At 36.1% G+C, this 22,359-nt stretch overlaps 1 protein-coding gene across 3 annotated transcripts in view; it reads right to left on the reverse strand.

Annotated features, from left to right (window-relative positions):
- The window catches only part of BRWD3 (bromodomain and WD repeat domain containing 3), a 201,990-nt gene that overhangs the window by 103,245 nt on the left and 76,386 nt on the right, over nucleotides 1–22,359 (reverse strand). The window contains exon 1 of one of the 3 annotated variants that reach the window (XM_041741649.1): nucleotides 22,022–22,196. The exons of the other annotated variants lie outside the window; for them this stretch is intronic. Coding sequence (XP_041597583.1) covers nucleotides 22,022–22,129 — 108 coding nt within the window. The 5' untranslated portion in view covers nucleotides 22,130–22,196. Of the gene's footprint in view, nucleotides 1–22,021; nucleotides 22,197–22,359 lie in introns of those variants that run through there. 3 annotated transcript variants of the gene reach the window in all.

The raw sequence follows: 22,359 nt of genomic DNA on the forward strand, positions 1-22,359 counted from the left end.
CTGTTCAACATAGTTCTGGAAGTCCTCGCCTCAGCAATCAGACAACAAAAAGACATTAAAGGCATTCAAATTGGCAAAGAAGAAGTCAAACTCTCCCTCTTCGCCGATGACATGATACTCTACATAGAAAACCCAAAAGCCTCCACCCCCAGATTGCTAGAACTCATACAGCAATTTGGTAGCGTGGCAGGATACAAAATCAATGCCCAGAAATCAATGGCATTTCTATACACTAACAATGAGACTGAAGAAAGAGAAATTAAGGAGTCAATCCCATTTACAATTGCACCCAAAAGCATAAGATACCTAGGAATAAACCTAACCAAAGAGGTAAAAGATCTATACCCTAAAAACTATAGAACACTTCTGAAAGAAATTGAGGAAGACACAAAGAGATGGAAAAATATTCCATGCTCATGGATTGGCAGAATTAATATTGTAAAAATGTCAATGTTACCCAGGGCAATTTATACGTTTAATGCAATCCCTATCAAAATACCATGGACTTTCTTCAGAGAGTTAGAACAAATTATTTTAAGATTTGTGTGGAATCAGAAAAGACCCCGAATAGCCAGGGGAATTTTAAAAAAGAAAACCTTAGCTGGGGGCATCACAATGCCAGATTTCAGGTTGTATTACAAAGCTGTGGTCATCAAGACAGTGTGGTACTGGCACAAAAACAGACACATAGATTAATGGAACAGAATAGAGAACCCAGAAGTGGACCCTGAAATGTACGGTCATCTAATATTCGATAAAGGAGGAAAGACTATCCATTGGAAGAAAGACAGTCTCTTCAATAAATGGTGCTGGGAAAATTGGACATCCACATGCAGAAGAATGAAACTGGACCACTCTCTTTCACCATACACAAAGATAAACTCAAAATGGATGAGAGATCTAAATGTGAGACAAGATTCCATCAAAATCCTAGAGGAGAACACAGGCAACACCCTTTTTGAACTTGGCCACAGTAACTTCTTGCAAGATACATCCACGAAGGCAAAAGAAACAAAAGCAAAAATGAACTATTGGGACTTCATCAAGATAAGAAGCTTTTGCACAGCAAAGGATACAGTCAACAAAACTAAAAGACAACCTACAGAATGGGAGAAGATATTTGCAAATGACATATCAGATAAAGGGCTAGTTTCCAAGATCTATAAAGAACTTATTAAACTCAACACCAAAGAAACAAACAATCCAATCATGAAATGGGCAAAAGACATGAAGAGAAATCTCACAGAGGAAGACATGGACATGGCCAACAAGCACATGAGAAAATGCTCTGCATCACTTGCCATCAGGGAAATACAAATCAAAACCACAATGAGATACCACCTCACACCAGTGAGAATGGGGAAAATTAACAAGGCAGGAAACCACAAATGTTGGAGAGGATGCGGAGAAAAGGGAACCCTCTTACACTGTTGGTGGGAATGTGAACTGGTGCAGCCACTCTGGAAAACTGTGTGGAGGTTCCTCAAAGAGTTAAAAATAGACCTGCCCTACGACCCAGCAATTGCACTGTTGGGGATTTACCCCAAAGATTCAGATGCAATGAAACGTCGGGACACCTGCACCCCAATGTTTCTATCAGCAATGGCCATAATAGCCAAACTGTGGAAGGAGCCTCGGTGTCCATCGAAAGATGAATGGATAAAGAAGATGTGGTTTATGTATACAATGGAATATTACTCAGCAATTAGAAACGACAAATACCCACCATTTGCTTCAACGTGGATGGAACTGGAGGGTATTATGCTGAGTGAAATAAGTCAATCGGAGAAGGACAAACAGTGTATGTTCTCATTCATTTGGGGAATATGAATAATAGTGAAAGGGAATATAAAGGAAGGGAAAAGAAATGTTGGGAAATATCAGGAAGGGAGACAGAACATAAAGACTCCTAACTCGGGGAAACGAACTAGGGGTGGTGGAAGGGGAGGAGGGCGGGTGTTGGAGGGGAATGGGTGACGGGCACTGAGGTGGACACTTGACGGGATGAGCACTGGGTGTTTTTCTGTATGTTGGTAAATTAAACACCAATAAAAGTTAATTAAAAAAAAAAAAGAAAAAAAGAAAAAAAAAACTGAATATCATGTATGAATATCCTCATCAAACACATAATTATCAGAGGTCACATTTCAAAGACCATGATGTGCAAGACTGAACATAAAATGTGACATTAAATATATAACCCACAAGCAGTAGTGTTGGTAGAAAGGAAAATGGAATATTAAAACAGCATATTAAATACTTAATAGGCAAAACTACCTTGGCCAACTGGGCAAAAGTACTGTCTGAGGCTTTAATATATTCAAATGACCAAATAGTAGGGTCTATTGCCCCATATACTAGACCAGGGTTCCCTGCCCAGGCACCCAATACTGTAAAGATATAGAAGTTTCTGGAAACAGCCATTGCCCCAAATCTTACAGTGGATCAAAACTGTGAGACTATGGAAAATCTATACTGTGGAAAACACCAAGCCCCATCATTCCTGTAAAAGGAATTATCTACTAGAATTTACAATACAGTATCCCACCAAGACAGGTGAGTTCCTTCATGCCCCTGGGTGAAGAACTACTCAATCTCAACTAAGATAACCTTATCTTGCTGTACACTGGAACTGTTAAAATGCACTATACTATACCTGAAATGAAACACGTACCACTAAAAGAAGGGAGAAAATGGGGGTCCTGATAATGTCATATCCTGACCCCATCTCATCTACTCACACCTGACAGTGCTGCCTCCCCTGGCCAACATGTATGGTATGTACAACCAGGTCAAGTTTCTAAAGGTGTTAACTTCCCTCTCCCTCAAAGTCAGGAGAAATGTTTGGTTTTTCTACTAATAAGACTATTTTGCCACTGTCTTTATTCCCTCCATTGGCTTAGATTTAGAAGACATTAAAATAGCAAATGTGAAGCCCTTAATAAATTCAATCAACAAGCATGATTGAATGATAGCAGTAAAGGCTGTCCTTACTGAACACTGAAATGTCTCTGGTAAGCTGTACGTATTTCTTACAAAGCTGTACTCCAAAATAAAATAGCCTTAGACATTATTACTGCCTCACAAGGAGGTACCTGTGCCATTATCCAAACACAATGTTGTATGTTCACTCCAATGAATCTGCTAATGCATCATCTTTATCAAATCACAAGGAATACAAGTGAATGTCATGTCCTTTGTAAGCCAATCCCTAACATGGGAGACTTAATCAGTGGCTCAGATCAAGGGCTCTTATAAAAAAAAAAAAAAAAGTTGTCACTGATTTTGTAATCATTTTCTTTTTTTTAAAAGATTTTATTCACTTATTCATAGACACACACACACACAGAGAGAGAGAGAGAGAGAGAGAGAGAGAGAGGCCAAGACACAGGCAGAGGGAGAAGCAGGCTCCATGCACGGAGCCTGATGTGGGACTCGATCCCGGGTCTCCGGGATCACGCCCTGGACTGAAGTCAGCGATAAACCGCTGAGCCACCCAGGCTGCCCTGTAATCATTTTCTTAATCTGGGTTTCCTTTTATACAGGCCTGTATTGTTGCTGTGGCATTAGCCTCCAATGCAGTCAGTCATCAAAGAAGCCACCTCCATGCTAATAAAATCCCTTGCTGAACACTTAGAGACCATATCACAAGAAGGGGGCACATGAAATTATAAAAACTGGTCATGAATGGTGGAATGTTGGGGAAGATCATTTAGAAGATGTTACCACCAGCTGACTGTGATCTGGACCCCAGGCAATCAAAGGCTCCTTACCTCCCCGCTTGCCTTTCCTACTCCCAAAGCTTTGAGGTAATGATGTACTACTGAGAATACCTGCACAAATTGACTGGACCCTGTTAAGGCCTCTTGATAAACTTTTAAATTTGGTGGGTGGCCATGGGGATCTATTTGTCTTGCTGCCACCCAAGACCTGGGTCATATATAAGTTCCTTTAACTTATGAAAACTGTCACCTATCAACCTGTAATGGCCTGCCTCTTTCTTTCCTTGTCCTCTGAGTAGAGGGACCAGTTTCAGATTACACTCAATAAGCTCCTGAGAGGGTCATAAACTGCCAATTGCTTATGCTTTCTTCAGCAATTTTTATTTCATACTCAAGTAGGTCTTCCTTTCAAGTTAATTTTGGTGTATCGTGTAAAACACAGGTCTTGAGTTTCATTCTTTTGCATGTGGCTATCTAGTTTTCCCAACACTGCTTATTGAAGAAACTACTATTTTCACATTGTATATTCTTGGCTCCTTCACTGTAAATTAATGGACCATATGTGTGCGGGTTTATTTCTGGGTTCTTTATTCAGTTCCATGATCTATTTGTCTGTTTTACTGCCAACACCATACTGTTTTGGTTACTAGAAGTTTGTAGTATAGCTTAAAATCAGGAAGTGGGATGCCTCCAGCTTTCTTCTCCTTTCTCAAATCTGTGTTGGCTATTTGTGGTCTTTTTTGTTCTTACAAATTTTAGAACTATCTCTTCCAATACTGAAAAATGCCACTGGGATTTTGATAGGGATTGCATATAATCTCTAGATTGCTTTGGACAGCCTGGACATGATACTGATTCTTACAATCCATGAACATGGAATATCTTTCCATTTATTTATCCTCTTCAATTTCCTTTATCAGTTCTGGTTTTCAGTGTGCAGATCTTGATTTCCTTGGTTAAATTTATTTCTAGGTATGTCCATCTTTTGATGCAACTATAAATGGGATGGTTTTCTTAGTATATTCTTTTGGATAGTCCAATCTCAGTGTATAGAAAAACAAAAGATTTCTATATATCGATTTTCTATCCTGCAACTTTACTAAATATGAGTTCTAATAGTTTTTTTTTTTAGTGGAATCTTTAAGGTTTTCTATATATAGAATTATATTATCTGCAAATAGTTTTACTTCTTCCTTTCCAAATTGGATGCCTTTTCTTTCTCTTTCTTTCTTTCTTTCTTTCTTTCTTTCTTTCTTTCTTTCTTTCTTTCTTTCTTTCTCTCTTTTTCTTTCTTTCTTTCTTTTTTTCTTTCTTTCTTCTTTCTTTCTTTCTTTCTTTCTTTCTTTCTTTCTTTCTTTCTTTCTTTTTCTTTCTTTCTTTCTCTTTCTTTCTCTTTCCATGGCTAATTACTGTGGATAGGACTTCCAATAATATGTTGAATAAAGTGGCAAAAATGGGCACCCTGGTTTTTTTCATGATCTTAGAGAGAAGCTTTCACCTTTTCACCACTAAGTATGATGTTAACTGTGAATTAGTCACATATCATCTCACCATATTCAGATACATTCCCCCCATCCCACTTCATTGATATTTTATCATAAATGAATGTAGAATATTGTCAAATACTTTTTTTACATCTGTTGAGATGATAATATAACTTTCATCCTTCATTTTGGTAATGTAGTGTATCACACAGATTGATTTGCAGGTGTTGAGTCATTCTTGCATCCTGTAAGAATCCCCACTTGATCATGGCATATGATGCTTTGAATACATTGCTGAATTCAGTTTGCTAATATTTTGTTGAAGATTTTTGCATCTCTTACATAGGGGTAATTGGCCTATAGTTTCCTCATTTTTGGTGTCCTTGCTGATGTTTACATCAGAGATTGACCTTGTAAAAGGAGTTTGGAAGCATTCCCTCAATTTTTAGGAAAAGTATGAGGTCAGTGATTAAATCTCCTTTGAATGTATTAGCAGTATTCAGTGAAACCACCTGCTTCCAGACTTTTGTTTTCTGGATGGTTTTTGATCACTGATTCAATCTCCTTGCTATGAATTCGTCTTTACAGATTTATTTTTATTTTTTATTATTCAGTCTTAGAAAATTGTATGGTTGAAGAACATATCCATTTCTTCTATGTTGTCCAATTTATAGGCACATAATGGTTTATACAGTCTTTTATGATTCCTTGTGGTACAAAGTAGAACTTCTCTCTTACTTCTGATTATCAATTTGAGTCCACTCTCATTTTTTCCTGAATATAGCTAAACATCTGTCAACTTTATTATTTCAAAGAACTAGCTCTTAATTCTATTGATATTTTCTACTGTCATTTAGTCTCTCATTTATCTCTCCTGTGATCTTTATTTCTTTCCTTCTACTAACTTTGGGCTTTTTTTCTTTTTTTAGTTCCTTTATGTGTAGAGTAAGATTATTTATTTCAGATTTCTCTTGTTTCTTGATATATGCCTGTATTGTTGTAACTTAGCTCTTAAAACTGCTTTTGCTATATCCTATAGTTTCGGACTGTTTTATTTCCATTTTCAACTGTCTCCAGGTACTGTTTGATTTCTTCTTTGATCTCTCAATCAATCCATTGGTTGTGCAATAGCATCCTGTTTAATCTCCATATATCTGTGATTTCCCACCAGTTTTCTTTCTGTAATTGATTTTTTTCCATTTAAATTCAATTAGCCAACATAGAGTACATTAGTTTCAAATGTAGTGTTCAATAATTTATCAATTGCATATAACACCTGATGCTCATCACATCACATGCCCTCCATAATGCCCATTACCCAGTTATCCCACCCCCCCACCCACCTCCCCTTCAGCAACCCTCAGTTTGTTTCCCAAAGTTAAGTCTCTCATGGTTGGTCATCTCTCTAATTTCATCCCATTCAGTCTTCCCTCCCTTCCCCTGTGATCCTCTGTGCTGTTTCTTATATTCCACATGAGTGAAATCATATGATAATTGTCTTTCTCCAATTGACTTATTTCACTCAGCAGAATATCCTCCAGTTCCATCCATGAGAATGTAAATGGCAAGTATTCATCTTTTTGATGGCTGAGTAATATTTTGTATAATATATATACATATATATATAATACAAATATTATATATATACATATACATATATAAAAGGTCGTCCCTAGGTGGGACAAACAAGCAGCAGCTGGGGGGAGAAACTGTTGTCTTTGGGGCTCCACAATTGGGATCTGGTGATGGGCCTTGGGGTTGCCATTGGTCAGTAGGGTCAGAAGTCAGGAAGAAGAGTGAGATATGGAGCATAGGAGACAGAACAACTGGGAGCCTTCCAGCACCTATAAGAATGTCTGTCACTGCATCTAACTGCCACAACCTTCCAAAAGGTATGGCTGTTGCTTTACTTCCTCATGCAAATTCCTCTTTTGGACTACACTAATCTGGAACCATACAGGGGGGATATTCTAGGAAACAAGTTTTCATCTTAACCAAGTTCACACTGGACATCACAGATACCATGGAGAATGGTATGTATTTGATTCTTATTAAGAGGGGATAGATAGATAGATAGATAGATGATAGATAGATATAGATATATTGATATATATATATGTACCAAGAGGATGGATATATATGTGTGTGTGTGTATATATATATATATATATATATATATATATATATATATATAATCTTCTTTATCCATTCATCTGTCAATGGACATCTGAACTCCTTCCACAGTTTGGCTATTGGGGATATTGCTACTATGAACAATGGAGTGCAGATGCCCCTTTGGATCACTACATTTGTATCTCTGGGGTAAATACCTAGTAGTGCAATTGCTGAGTAGCTCTATTTTCAACTTCTTGAGGAACCTTCTTACTGTTTTACAGAGTGGCTATAACAGCTTCCATTTCCACGAATACTGGAAGAGGGTTCCCCTTTCTCCACATTCTTGCCAACATTTGTTTCTTGTCTTGTTAATTTTAGCCATTCTGACTGGTGTAAGGTGGTATTTCATTGTGGTTTTGATTTGTATTTCCCTGATGACAAGTGATATTGAGCATTTTTTCATGGGTCTGTTGACCATGTGTATGTATTCTAGAGAATTTGTGTTTTCTGCCCATTTCTTGACTAGATTATTTGTTCTTTTGGATGTTGAGTTTGATAAGTTTTTCACAGATCTTGGATACTAGCCCTTTATCTGGTAAGTAATTTGCAAATATATTCTCCAATTCCATAGGTTGCCGGTTAGTTTTGTTGACTATTTCCTTTACTGTGCAGAAGCTTTTCACCTTGATGAAGTATGAATATTTCATTTTTTTATTTTTATTTCTATTTTTATAGCATTGTGATAAGAAGATGGTTGATATGATTTCAATCTTTTTGGATTACTGAGATTTGTTTTGTGGTCTAAATATGATCCACCCTAGACAATGTTTCATTTGTATTCTGGTATTTTTATATGGAACAATCTTTATGTATCTATTAGGTCCACCTGGCCTAATGTGTCCTTTAAGGCCAATAATTCCTTATTGGTTTTTTGCCTTGAAAATCTATCCGATGATGTCAGTTGTATATTAAAGTCCCCTACTATTATTTTATTGCTGTCAACTTCTCCCTTAAAATCTGTTAATTTTTTTTTCTATATTTAGGTGCTCCTATGTTGATTGCTTAAATATTTACAAATAATATATCCTAATGTTGGATTGATGCCTTCATCATTTGATAATTCCCTTCTATACCTTTCATTACCATGTACATTTTAGTTTATTTTTTCTGGCATATGTATAGTTTCACAAGGGTTCTTTATTTTTCCCTTTAAAAGCTTTCACTTTTAAAAGGTTTTGTTTAAATCCAATTAGTTAACATTCAGGGTAATACTGGTTTCAGGTGGGCAATATACTGATTTACCACATCTACACAACACCCTATGCTCATCAAAAGTACATTCCATAACCCCCATCAACAACTTAATCCATCTCACACCCATTGCCCTTCTGATAACCATCAGTTTGTTCTTTATTGCAAAGAGTCTGTTTTTATACCTGCCTCTCTATATATTTGTTTTCCTTTGCTCCCTGCTCAGTGGAGAGCCTGCTTCTCCCTCTCCCTCTGCCCATCCTCCCCCCAGTGGGAGAGAGAGAGAAAGAGAATCTCAAACACATGTGCTCTCCATACTGAGCACAGAGCATGATGTAGGGATTGACCCAATACCCTGAGACTATGACCTAAGCCAAAATCAAGAGTTGGATACTTAACCAAATGAGCCACCCAGGCACCCAGGCACCCCTGGGGGGTTAAGTGTTATAACTTTTTTGGATACCAAACACTTAATAGATATATAATATGCATATTATCTTCTCCCATTCCATAGCTTTCCTTTTAGGTTTGTTGATTGTTTCCCTCTATGTGCAGTAGATATATATAGATATAGATATATTTCCTTAAGATTATATATATATCTTAAGATAATGCCAAAAGGTTATTTTTGCTTTGGTTTCATTTGCCCCAGGAGACTCATTATTAAGAAGCTGCTACAACCAATGTCAACCAATGTCAAACGGATTAATGCCTGTGTAATACTTTATGTTTTTTATGGTTTCAGATGTTGCATTTAGGTCTTTAATCTATTTTTCTTTTGGTGTAGAAAGTGGCCCAGATTCATTCTTCTTCATGTTGCTGTCCAGGTTTCCCAACACAATTTGTTGAAGAGACTGTCTTTTTCCTATTGGATATTCTTCCCTGCTTTGTCAAAGATTAATTCACCACATATTTGTGAGTTCATTTCTGTTATCTATTCTGTTCCATTGATCTATGTGTCTATTTCTGTACCTATACCATACTGTCTTGATCACTACAGCTTTGTAATATAGCTTAAAGTCCAGAATTGAGATGCTTACAGCTTTGCTTTTCTTGTTCATAAGTTTCGCTCTTCAGGGTCTTTGTGGTCTCATACAAATTTTAGGATGGTTTGCTGCAGTTCTGTGAAAAAGGCTGTTGGTATTTTGATATGTATCATATGAAATATGTACATTGTTTTGATAATATAGACATTTCAACAACATTTGTTCTTCTGATCCATGAGCATGTGATGCCTTTCCATTTCTTTGTGTTGTCTTCGTATCTTTCATCAGTGTTGTAAACTTTACAGAGTAAAAAGTCTTTCACCTATTTAGTTAGGATTGTTCCTAGGTATAAAACTAGTGATGCAACTGAAATTGAACTGATTACTTAATTTTTCCTTCTGTTGTATCATTATTGGTGTGTAGAAATTCAACAAATTTCTGTATATTGATTCTGGATCTTGCAACTGAACAAATGAATTTGTTTATCAGTTCTAGCAGTGTTTTGGTAGGGATCTTGCAACTGAACAAATGAATTTGTTTATCAGTTCTAGCAGTGTTTTGGTAGGGTATTGAGTTTTCTATATAGAGTATGAGGTCATCTGGAAATACTGAAAGTTTGACTTCTTCCTTGCTGATTTGGATGCCTTTTATTTCTTCTTATTATTTGATTTATGTTGGGTAGGACTTTTAGTAACATGTTAAATAACAATGGTGAGAGTAAACATCCCTATCTTGTTCCTGAGTGTAAAGGAGAAGTTCTCAGTTTTTCCCTTTAAAGATGATGTTAGCTGTGAATTTCTCATATAAGACCTTTATGATGTTGAAGTATGTTTCCTCTAAACCTATTTATGTGAGAGTTCTTATCATGAATGGATGTTGGACTTTGTCAAGTGCTTCTTCTGCATCTATTGAAAATATCATATGTTTATCTTTTCCTTTATTAATGTAGTATATCACATTGATTGATTTATGAATATTGAACTACCCTTATAACCCAGTAAGAAATCCTATTTGATCATGGTGAATGATCTTCTCAATGTATTGTTGGATTTGGATTGCTACCATTTTATTAAGAATGTTTGCATCCATGTTCATCAGGGATATTGGCCTATAGTTCTCTTTTTTTTTAGTGGAGTCTTTACTTGGTTATGGTTCAGGGTAATTCTGGCCTCATAGAATGAATTTGGAAGTTTTCTGTCCTTTTCTATTTTTTTTTTTTTGCAATAGTTTGAGAAGACTAGGTATTAATTCTTCTTTACATGTATGTTAGAATTTGCCTGTGAAGCTATCTGGCTCTGGACTTTTGTTTGTTGGGAGTTTTGGGGATGCAGTAAAAGCAGTCCTAAGAGGGAAGTTTACACCAATAAAGGCCTAACTCAAGAAACAAGAAAAATCTCAAACAACATAACCTTATACCTAAAGGAGTTAGAAAAAGAACAACAAATGAAGCCTAAAGCCAGCAGAAGGAAGCAAATAATAAAGATTAAAGCACAGAATAATGATATAGAAACTAAAAATAAAAACAAAAAGAAAACCACAAAAGGACAGATCAATGAAATGAGGAGCTGCTTCTATGTTCTCATTCATTTGGGGAATATAAATAATAGTGAAAGGGAATACAAGGGAAGGGAGAAGAAATGGGTAGGAAATATCAGAAAGGGAGACAGAACATAAAGACTCCTAACTCTGGGAAACGAACTGGGGGTGGTGGAAGGGGAAGAGGGCGGGGGGTGGGGATGAATGGGTGATGGGCACTGAGGGGGGCACTTGACGGGATGAGCACTGGGTGTTATTCTATATGTTGGCAAATTGAACACCAATAAAAAATAAATTTATTATTTAAAAAAACAAATTGATAAACATCTATTCAGACTTATCAAAAGAAAAGAGAAAAGATGAAATAATTAAAATCAGAAATGAAAGAGGGTAAATAAAAACCAACACTACAAAAACACAAACAATTATAGGAAAATATTATGAAAAACTATATGACACCAAATTAGACAATTTGGAAAAAATGGATTATTTCCTCGAAATATATAAACTGCCAAAAAGTAAAATAGAAACAAATAGAAAACTTGAAGATCCAAATAACCAGCAAAGAAACTGAATTAGTAATCAAAAACTCCCAACATGCAAAAGACTACTGTTCTTTGCACTTCAATTTGCATCAAAAATCTTTTTCTATAGTTTCACTTTGTTTTGTTGTGTCCTTAGATCTGCCATGACTATGCAGGCAACATATTAATAAATCTTGCTTTTTTTAAAATCCATTAACCTATTCTATGACTCTGACTGGAGAATTTAGTCCATTTAGCTTCATAGTAATTATAGATAAAAATGAACTTATCAACAATTGTTGAGTATTTTCTGGCTGTTTTTGGTTCCTCTCTGTTCAATTTCATTCTTTGTCTTTCTTTCTTTTGAATTCTTGTGCTTTTGTAATTTTCTTTAGTGTTATGCTTAATTCATTTCTCATTATCTTTTGTGTTCTACTACAGATTTCTGCTTTGTATTGAGTTTCACACTGAACATCATATATATATATATATATATATATATATATATATATATATATATAAATATAAAATTTTTAAGTGACAGAATCTGACATATGAATGCATTCTAAAACTATTCATCTTTATCACTCCTTGTGTGTTATTTTTATATTGAATTTATTTATTTATTTATTTATTTATTTATTTATTTATTTATTTTAAATTAATGTTTATTTTAACTCTGTTCATTTTGGATGCCTACTAGGGAAAATGGCAGAGTAGGAGGACCTGAGCTCAATCCATACCACTAGATCCAAATAAATAAACTGGAGAGTAATTTGAACATTGTCAGAATAAACTCCACAACGAAATGGAGAGGAAAAGCTGCATCTGAAAGGTTAGGAAGGTCATAAAGGCAGAGAGAGGCTACTGGCAGAAGGGAGGGAGCTGTGTGCATGGAGAGCACAAAGAAACAGGCCTTCATACCAAGGAACTCACACAGAGAAGACTAATCGCCATAATGTTTGACTTTGAAAACCAGAAGGGCTAAATTCTGTGAATTTGTATAATTAGTGAGACTTGGAGCCTGAAACTTTAAACGTCAGCTTACTCAGCACTGTGCCAGCCATGAGACTGAGTGACAGCTGGGCCATTGACCTTAAAGAGATAGCAACCTGCATGGAGAGGCAACATAAAAATAGTATTTTACACAATGCTGGGGAGCAAACAGGAGATAGATCTGTTCATACTGATTTCAGACCATGTTGCAGGACTTCAAAAATGAAGGACCCAGCAGGCGCGAGTTTCACTCCCATCCCTCAGCATAAACACGTGGTCATCTGCAGGAGATGGGGCTACACAGACACTTGCTATTTAACAGACTGGCAGTATGCCACCTCCATGAGTTCTCCTGAGCACTCAGCCACTCCAAGCCTGCTGACCTGTGATGGTAGGCTCAGGGCAAATTTTGTTAAAGCCACACACTCCTCCCCCACTCACCAGTACATAGGTGCCCCCATGCACTGAACCCAGTGACCTCACAGCACACAACTATCTTGCCATACTGAACCATTTTGACCATGTAGTGACCAGCTGCTGAGTACAAAACTGGTGCTGTAGGGCCAAGCCTTGTCACATGCTCCAAGCCACTATCATGCACCAATCATACGCAGGCATCATGACAGTCAGCACCCAACCTCCTACCCCCCGGCCAGCCCGGCAAGCAGTCCCCAGCCAAAACAGTGCTTCTGGGGATGCAGCATAGGGCTAGTAGCCCAGTGCAAAAGCTGCTAACACTACCACCCTACTCCCAAGTTCCTGGGTGGGCATGACCTTAGAGCTAGCCTGCCTAGTTCCCACTAACAATACAGAGAACAAGGATATCCCACAACAGGCAGAGAATCAGTGCAGATGAATGCAATGAAAGGAAAAGTGACTCAGTCACAACAGCAGAGGACAAACAACACACACACATGCGTGCATGCACACACACACAGTATACACTCCTGAAGTGCAAGATTCAGGTAAACATGGGATAGTACGCTGCAGGGCACTCCAGGACATCTTTTTAAAGGCACTACTTTGAAGAGTAGAAGACATAGCTGACTTTATTAACACAGAGAAACAGACACAGAGAGGGAGACAAAATGAGCGAACTTTATCCCAAATGAAAGAACAGGAAAAGGCCATGTTTAGAGATCTAAATGAAACAGATGTAAGTAACATGCCTAGTAGAGAATTTAAAACAATGACCATAAGGACACTCACTGCACATAAGAAAGGGGTAGAAGACATGAGGAAGACCTTAGCACAGAGATAAAGAATAACACTACAGAGATAAAGGGGTCAATAAACAAAATGAGAAACATGCTTGATGGAATGAAGAGAACAATGGAAGAAGCAGAGAAACAAATTATTGATGGAGAAGACAGAATAATGAAAAGTACTCAAGTTTAACAAAAGAGAGAAAAAATAAATACCAAATGAGAATAGACTTTGGGAACTAAGTGATTCCATCAGATTTAATAACATTTTATTATAAGAGTTCCAGAAGAACAAGAAAGAGAAAAGGAACCAGATAATTTATGTGAGGAAATAATAGCTGAAAACTTCCCTAATCTGGAGAAGGAAATAGATATACAAGTCCAGGAAGCACAGAAAATTCCATCAAAATCAACAAAAGCAGGACAACACTAACACATGGTATAATTAAATGTGCAAAATATAGTGATATAGACTAAATCTTAAAAGTAGCAAGACAAAATAATATAGTAACTTAAAAGGGAAAACCAATATGCTAGCAAGGAGACTTTTAAATGGAAACTTTGCAAGCCAGAAGGGAGTGACAAAGTGCTAAATGAGAGAAATCTGCAGCCCAGAATAGTCTATCCAGCAAGGCTATGATTCAGAATAGAAGGAGACATAAAGAGTTCCCAAGACAAACAAACAACCTAAAAGAATTCATGACAAACAAAACCAGCCCTGCTACAAATATTTAAGGGGACTCTTTGTGTGGAAAGGAGAAACAAAAAGTAACAGTATAATGGTTGGAAACAAAAAAAAAAAACACTAAAAATAAATATTTCTGTAAAAAATCAGTTAATCTCACAAAATAACAGGATATAAATTATAACAACATACACATTAATCATGGGGATTAGAGGAGTAAGGATGAATTCAAACTTAAGAAACCATCACTTTAATATAGACTTCTATATACAAAGGAAGTTATACACAAAACTAATGGTAACCATATATCAAGAACCACCAATATATGTGTAAAAAATAAAGAGAATGACATCCAAACACATCACTAATCAGTATCAAGAAAACATGAAAAAGAGAAAAACAAGAAAGGATCAAAGAAAATCTTCATAAACAACTACAAAACAAATAATAAAATGAAAATAAATAAATATTTATCAAAATTACTTTGAATGTAAATGGCCTATAAGTTCTAATCAAATATATAGGGTGACGCAATGGGTACAAAACAAGACCCATCTATGTGCTATCTACAGAACACTGATTTTAGCCCTAAAGAAACCTGCAGATTGAAAGTAAAGGGATGGAGAAATATCACGTACATGGTAGTCAAAAGAAAGCCAGAGTAGCAACTTACATCAGAAAAAAACAGACATTAAAAAAAAAAAGACTAACAAGAGTCAAAGAAGGTCACTATGTAATAATAAAGGGGAGACTCCAACAACAAGATATAACAACTATAAATATTAGCTGTACACAAATACATAAAACAGTTAATAACAAACATGAAGGAACTAATCGACACTAAGACAATTTTAGTACAGGACTTTATCACTGCACTTACATCACTGGACAGATATCTGAACAGAAAAGCAACAAGGAAACAATGGACTTGAATGAGACACTGGAATATGTGAATTTAACATATATATTCAAAACATTCCATCCTAAAATAGCAAAATAGACATGCTTTTCAAGTGTACACGGAATATTATCTAGAATAGAACACAAATTACCCCACAAAGTATCCTTAACAAATTAAAGATAGCAAAGTCATACTATGCATCTTTTCTGACCTATGAAACTATGAAACTAGAAGTCAATCACAAGAAAATTCTGGAAAGACCACAACACATGGAGATTAAATAATGTTACTCAACAATGAATAGTCAACGAGGAAACAAAAGAAGAAATTTAAAAATACATGGAAACAAATAAAAATTAAAAAAAAAAAACAGTTCCACACCCTCAATGCAGCAATGGTATTTCTAAAAGGGAAGTTTTGGCAATACAGGCCTTCTTGAAGAAGAAAAATCCCAAATAAACAACCTAACATTATACCTAAAAGGTCTAGAAAAAGGACAAACTACACCTAAAACCAGCAGAAAGAAGGAAGTAAAAAGATGAGAGCTGAAATAAATGATATAGGAGCTAAAAAAACAATTGAACACATCAATGAAACCAGGAGCTTGCTTCCTTGAAAAAATTAATAAAACTGATAAACCTCTAGCCAGACTTACCAAGTAAAAAGAGAAAGGACTCAAATGAATAGAATCCCAAAGGAGAAAAGAAAAATAACCAATACCATAGAAATACAAAAAATTATAGAAGAATACAATGAAAAAATGATATGCCAACATATTGGACAACCTGGAAGAAATGGATAAATTCTGTAAACATATAAATGACCAAAACTGAAACATCCAGAAATATAAAACTGAACAGAACAATACCAACAAAGAAACTGAATCAGTAATAAAATAACTAATTCATAACCAACAAAAGTCTAGGACCAGAGGGCTTCACAGGTAGATTCTACCAAATATTTAAAGAATTAATACTTCTCCTCAAATAGTTCAGAAAATAGAAAAGGAAGGAAAAACATCCAAATTCATTCTCTGAGTACATTACCCTGATACCAACACAAAAGACACCACTAAAAATGAATGACAGGCTAATATCCTTGATGAACATGGATGCAAAAATATTCACCAAAATACTAGTAAACCAAATTCGACAATACATGAATAAAATTATTTAACAAGATCAAGTGGGATTTATTCCTGGGTTGCAACAGTGGTTCAGTATTTGAAATCAATCAATGTGATGCATCACATCAATAAGAAAAAAGATAAGAAACATATGATCTGTTCAATAGATGTGGAAAAACCATTTGACAAAAGTACAACCTCCAGTCATGATAAAATCCCTCAACTAAATAGGTTTAGAGGAAACATACTCTAACATCATAAAGGCCTTATGTGAAAACCCCACAACTAACAGTATCTTCAATGGGAAACAACTGGGAGCTTCTTCTCTATGGTCAGGAACAAGATAGGGATGTCATTCTTACCACTGTTATTTAGCATAGTACTAGGAGTCCCAACCACAGCCATTAGACAACAAAAAGAAATAAAAGGCATTCAAATCATCAAGGAATAAATCAAATTTTCACTATTTCCAAATGTCATGATACTCCTTACAGAACACACAAAAGACACCACCAAAACACTGCTAAAACTGATAAATAAATTCAGTAAAGTTGCAGGATACAAAATCAACGTACAGAAATTTGTTGCATTTCTATGTTAATGATAAAGCAGAAGAAGAAAGAGAAATTAAGGAATCAATCCAACTTATAACTGCACCAGAAACAATAAGATAGATAGGAATAAACCTAACTAAAGAGGTAAAAGACCTGGACTCTGAAAACTATAAAATGCTGATGAAAGAAAACGGGAGTCATAGGAATGGAAAGACATCCCATGCTCATGGATCAGAAGAACAAATACTGTTAAGATGTATATACTACCCAAAGTAATCTACACATTTAATGAAATCCTTATCAAAATACCATGACCATTTTTTACATAGTTAGAACAAACAATCCAAAAATTTGTAGGGAACCACAAGAAACCTCAAATAACCAATGCAACCTTGAAAAAGAAAAGCAAATCTGAAGGCATCACAATTATGGACTTCATGTTATACCACAAAGCTGTAGTTTTCACAACAGTATGGTACTGGTATAAAAATGGATATATAGATCAATGCAAAAGAATAGGAAACTCAGAATTAAACCCACAAATACATGGTCAATTAATCTTTGAAAAGCTGGAAAGAATATTTAATGGGAAAAATCTAGTCTCTACAACAAATGGTGTTGGGAAAACTGGATAACCACATGTAAAAGGAAGAAACTGGACCACTTTCTTACACCATACACAAAAATAAATTCAAAAGGGATGAAAGACATAAATGTGAGTCAGGAAACCATCAAAATCCTAGAAAAAAAGGGCAATAACTTCTTTGACATCAACCACAGCAACTTCTTTCTAGATATATCTCCTGAGGCAAGGGAAACAAAAGGAAAATAAACTAATGGGACTGCATCAAAATAAAAAGTATCTGCACAGAGAAGGAAACAACAAAACTAAAAGGCAGCCTAAGCAATGGGAGGAGATATTTGCAAATGATATATCTGATAAAAAAAGGTTAGTATCCAAAATACATAAGGAACTTATAAAACTCAACACCCAGAAACCAAATAATCCAGTTAAAAAATGGGCAGAAGACATAAACAGACATTTTTTCCAAAAAACACATACAGATGTCCCACAGACACATGAAAAGATGTTCATCTTCACTTACCATCAGGGAAATTCAAATCAAAATTACAATGAGGTATCACCTCATACCTGCCAGAGTGGCTAAAATCAACAACATAAGAAACAACAGGTGTTAGTGAGGATATGAAGAAAGGGAACTCTCTTGCACTGTTACTGGAAATGGAAACTGGTGCAGCCACTCTGGAAAGCAATATGGAAGTTCTCAAAAAGTTAAAAATTGCACTACCTTATGATCTAGCGATTGTAATTACCCAAAGAATACAAAAACACTAATTCAGAGAAATACATGAACCCCTATTTTTATAACATCATTTTTTATAATAGCCAAAATACGGTAGCAAGCCACATGTCCATCAGTTGATTAATGGATAAAGAATATATACAATGGAGTATTATTCAGTTTTAAAAAACGAATGAAATCTTGCCATTTGTAATGACAGGGATGGAGCTACAGAGTATAATGCTAAGTGAATTGTCAGTCAGAGAAAGACAAATACCATATGATTTCAAGCACCTGTGGAATTTAAGAAGCAAAAGAAAGGAGCAAAGGGAAAGAAGAGAGAGACAAATCAAGAAACAGACTTTTACTTTATAAAGAACAAACTGATCTTTACCAGAGGAGTTTTGGAGGGATGGGCTAAATAGGTGATGCGAATTAAGGAGTGTACTTTTCATGATGATCACTGGGTGATGCATGGAACTGTTCAATCACTATATTGTACAGCTAAAACTAATATAACACTGTTGACTAACTGAAATTACAAATTTAAAAAAAAACCGTAATTAGGGTAGCCCCGGTGGCCCAGCAGTTTAGCGCTGCCTTCAGCCTGGGGTGTGATCCTGGAGACCTGGGATCAAGTCCCACATCAGGCTCCCTGCGTGGAGCCAGTTTCTCCTTCTGCCTGTGTCTCTGCCTCTCTCTCTGTGTTTCTCATGAATAAATAAATAAAATCTTTCAAAATAAATAAATAAATAAATAAATAAATAAATAAATAAACAAATAAACCTTAATTAACAAAATCTTTTCATTTTCTGTATCCCTGTACTATTACCTAGTTAATTTTACCAATTTTTTGTTTTAAAATTCATTATTAGCTTCATGCATGTTTAATCCCCTACCTTTAATATATGTCTTTATTAGTGAGACATTTTACTTTCATAGAGTTTCTTATTACCAGTTAATTCCTTTTCTTTTCAGCTGAAATTCATCTCTTTAATACTTCTTATAAAACTGTTTTAATGGTCAGGGCACCTGGTGGCTCAGTCCTTTAAATGTCTACCTTCAGCTTAAATCATTATCTCAGGGTCTTGGGATCAAGCCCTGCATCGGACTCCCTGCTCAGTGGCAAGTCTGCTTCTTCCTCTCCCTCTGCCTCTGTGATCTCTCTCATTCTCACTCACTCTCTCTCTCAAATAAATAAATAAAAACCTTTTAAAAATAAAGAAATATACAAAATTGTTTTAATGGTGACAAATTCATTTAGTTTTTGATTGTCTGGAAAACTGTATCTCTAATTAAATTCTGAATAATGTTACCAGGTACACAATTCTGGGTTGGATGCTTGCTTGCTTTTTTTTTTTTCCTTTCAGCACCTTCAATAGGCCATGCTACTCCTTTCAGGCGCACAAAGCTTCCACTGAAAAATCAGCTGATGGGCTTATGGGGGTCACCTTTTATGCAGTAAGTTATTTTATTCTTGCTGCTTTTAAGATTCTCTTTCATTTTTAATATTTTAGTTTGAATGTTCCTTGATGTAGATCTCTTTGCTTTTTCTTATTTGGAACTCTGTGGGTTTCCTGGAACTGAATATCTGTTTCCTTACCTAAGTTAGAGAAATTTGCAGCATTTCCTGAAGTAAGTTTTCTACTTTTTTGTCTCTCTCTTCTTTTATTTTATTCTGCTAGGTGTTATCCAGTATGTCCCATAAACTACATCAATTTTTCTATTTTTTTCCCTTTGGCTGTTCTTGGTTATTTCTGGTGTACTGTCTTCCAGGATGCTCATCTGTTCTATTTTGTCTATTTTGTCTATTTTGCCTAGTCTGCCATTGAATCCCCTAGTATATTTACCACTTCAGCCCTTGTATTCTTCAGCTTCATGATTTCTCTTTGTTAGTTTCTTGTGGTTTATTTCTCTTTGTTGAATTTTTCACTGTGTTTATCCTTCTTTTATAAGTTTGGTGAGTATATTTATGACCATTACTCTGAATTCTTTACCAGGAAGATTACTTATCTCCATTTCATTAAGATCTTTTTCTGAGGTTTTCTCCTATTCTTTCACCAGGAACATATATACCTCTCTCCTCATTTTGCTGGACTCCATGTTTGTTTCTATATGTTACATAACATAGTTACCTCTTCTTTCAAAAAATTTTAAATTATACGTGATATACAATGTTACATCCATTTCAGGTGTACAATTTGACAAGTTTATACATTATACTATGTTCACCACAAGTGTAGCTACCATCTGTCACCATACAATTCTATTACAATATTATTGACTATATTCCCTATTCAGTACTTTATACCCCCATGAGTATTTATTCCATAACTGGAAACCTGTATCTCTCATTCCCCTTCACCCATTTTGCCAATTTTGCCACTTCCCTCTCCTATGGCAATCAGAGATATTTTATCTGTATCTATGGGTCTGTTTCTGCTTTTTGTTTATTTTTTAGATTCCACCTATAAATGAAATTGTATAGTGTGGCCTTGCATTGGAGATAAACCTTATTAGTTCATCCATGCCCTAGCATTTGGTTGTTTCTCAGACATCTGTGATTGTCTAGAAGTAGGACAATTTGTTCTTGACAGGTCTCAGATGTTGAGGGTATGTCAAAACCTGTCACTGTTCTAAAGGGAGAGATCTCAGTGCCTAGTTTCAGGCTAACTGGAAGACAGATTATCAGGCAGTATCTTTTAAGATATGCAAATATAGAGTCTTTGAGTCCACAATTGTAAACTCTGATAACCTCCAGACCAGTTCCACAGGTGTCCCCTGGGCAACATTTGCAAAAAATGGTAGCTTTAGACGTGTGTATAATCTTCTCTGTGAAGTCGTGGTGAGCTATGATGAGGTGAAGTGAGGGTGCTAACATGGTAAATCTCTGCCCATGTTCCCTGTGAGCACTTCTTTAGCCTCTGGATGTGTGACATACTCCACAAAAAAAAGGCTTTTTTCACATCAAACATGGGGATATGTTTCAGGCTTCTGTTTGTGTAGTGCCCTGGACATGGTAGCCTGCCAAAGACTAACTGCTTCAAACCCATTGGGTCCAAAAATATAATACCCCCAGGTCACTAGAGCCAGGTGGTCAAGGAGTGTCCCCTGTATGGGCTGTGCATGCTCACCAGCTATGGCAGGAGGGCTGTGAATGTGGTATAGGGATGGGGTATTCAGCCCACCTGTTTGTGGTAGGATAGCCGCCACAGTTGCAGTGTGCATGGCCAGGGTGCTCCCATTGAAGCTAGCAGACTTAAAGACCTAAAGAAGGGGTTTCAAAATAGCACTCACCTATACCAGGACCAACCAGGTAAGAGAATGCAAAAATGGTGCTCTCCTATGTCCCTGGAAAGAGTCCCAACAGGTTTTTGCCTCTCTAGCAGATGCTTTAAGATTAGTAAATGAGTCTTCTTCACATAAAGTCTAGGAGCCTTACAAACTGTTGCTTTTGATCTGGGTCCCATGATAAGTGAATCTGTGCAGGAGCCTTTTAAGAGTATATTTTTCATTCCCTATGGTTCTCTTAGAAGTAAGCCTCACTGGGTTCTCACAGCCAGATGCTCTGGGGACTGATTTCTCCAGTGCAATTCCCAAGGGTAAGACTAACTGATATGGGACATAAATACCTTGCTCCTCAAGAAGAAGTTCCATATCATGAGATCACTCCAACTGTGGATTGCTGCTCCTGGGGTGGAGTCTTTTTTCAGGACCACATCTCTACTTCTCCTACCCATCTCGATGTGGCTCTTATATCCTTTGTTGTAGAGGCACTGTTAATCTAGCTTTTGGATCCTTTTCAGAGGGCACTGTCCCACATATAGCTGTAGATTTGTTGTGTTCACAGGAGGAGGTGATTTCAGGATCCTTCTATGCCACCATTTTTCAATGTTATTTTAAAAAGTACGTAGATTTTAAAGTAAGAAACAGCTCATATAATTAATTAATAAACACAGCAGGCTAAAAG

Source organism: Vulpes lagopus, chromosome X (assembly GCF_018345385.1).
Source record: "Vulpes lagopus strain Blue_001 chromosome X, ASM1834538v1, whole genome shotgun sequence".
NCBI classification, from domain to species: Eukaryota; Metazoa; Chordata; class Mammalia; order Carnivora; family Canidae; genus Vulpes; species Vulpes lagopus.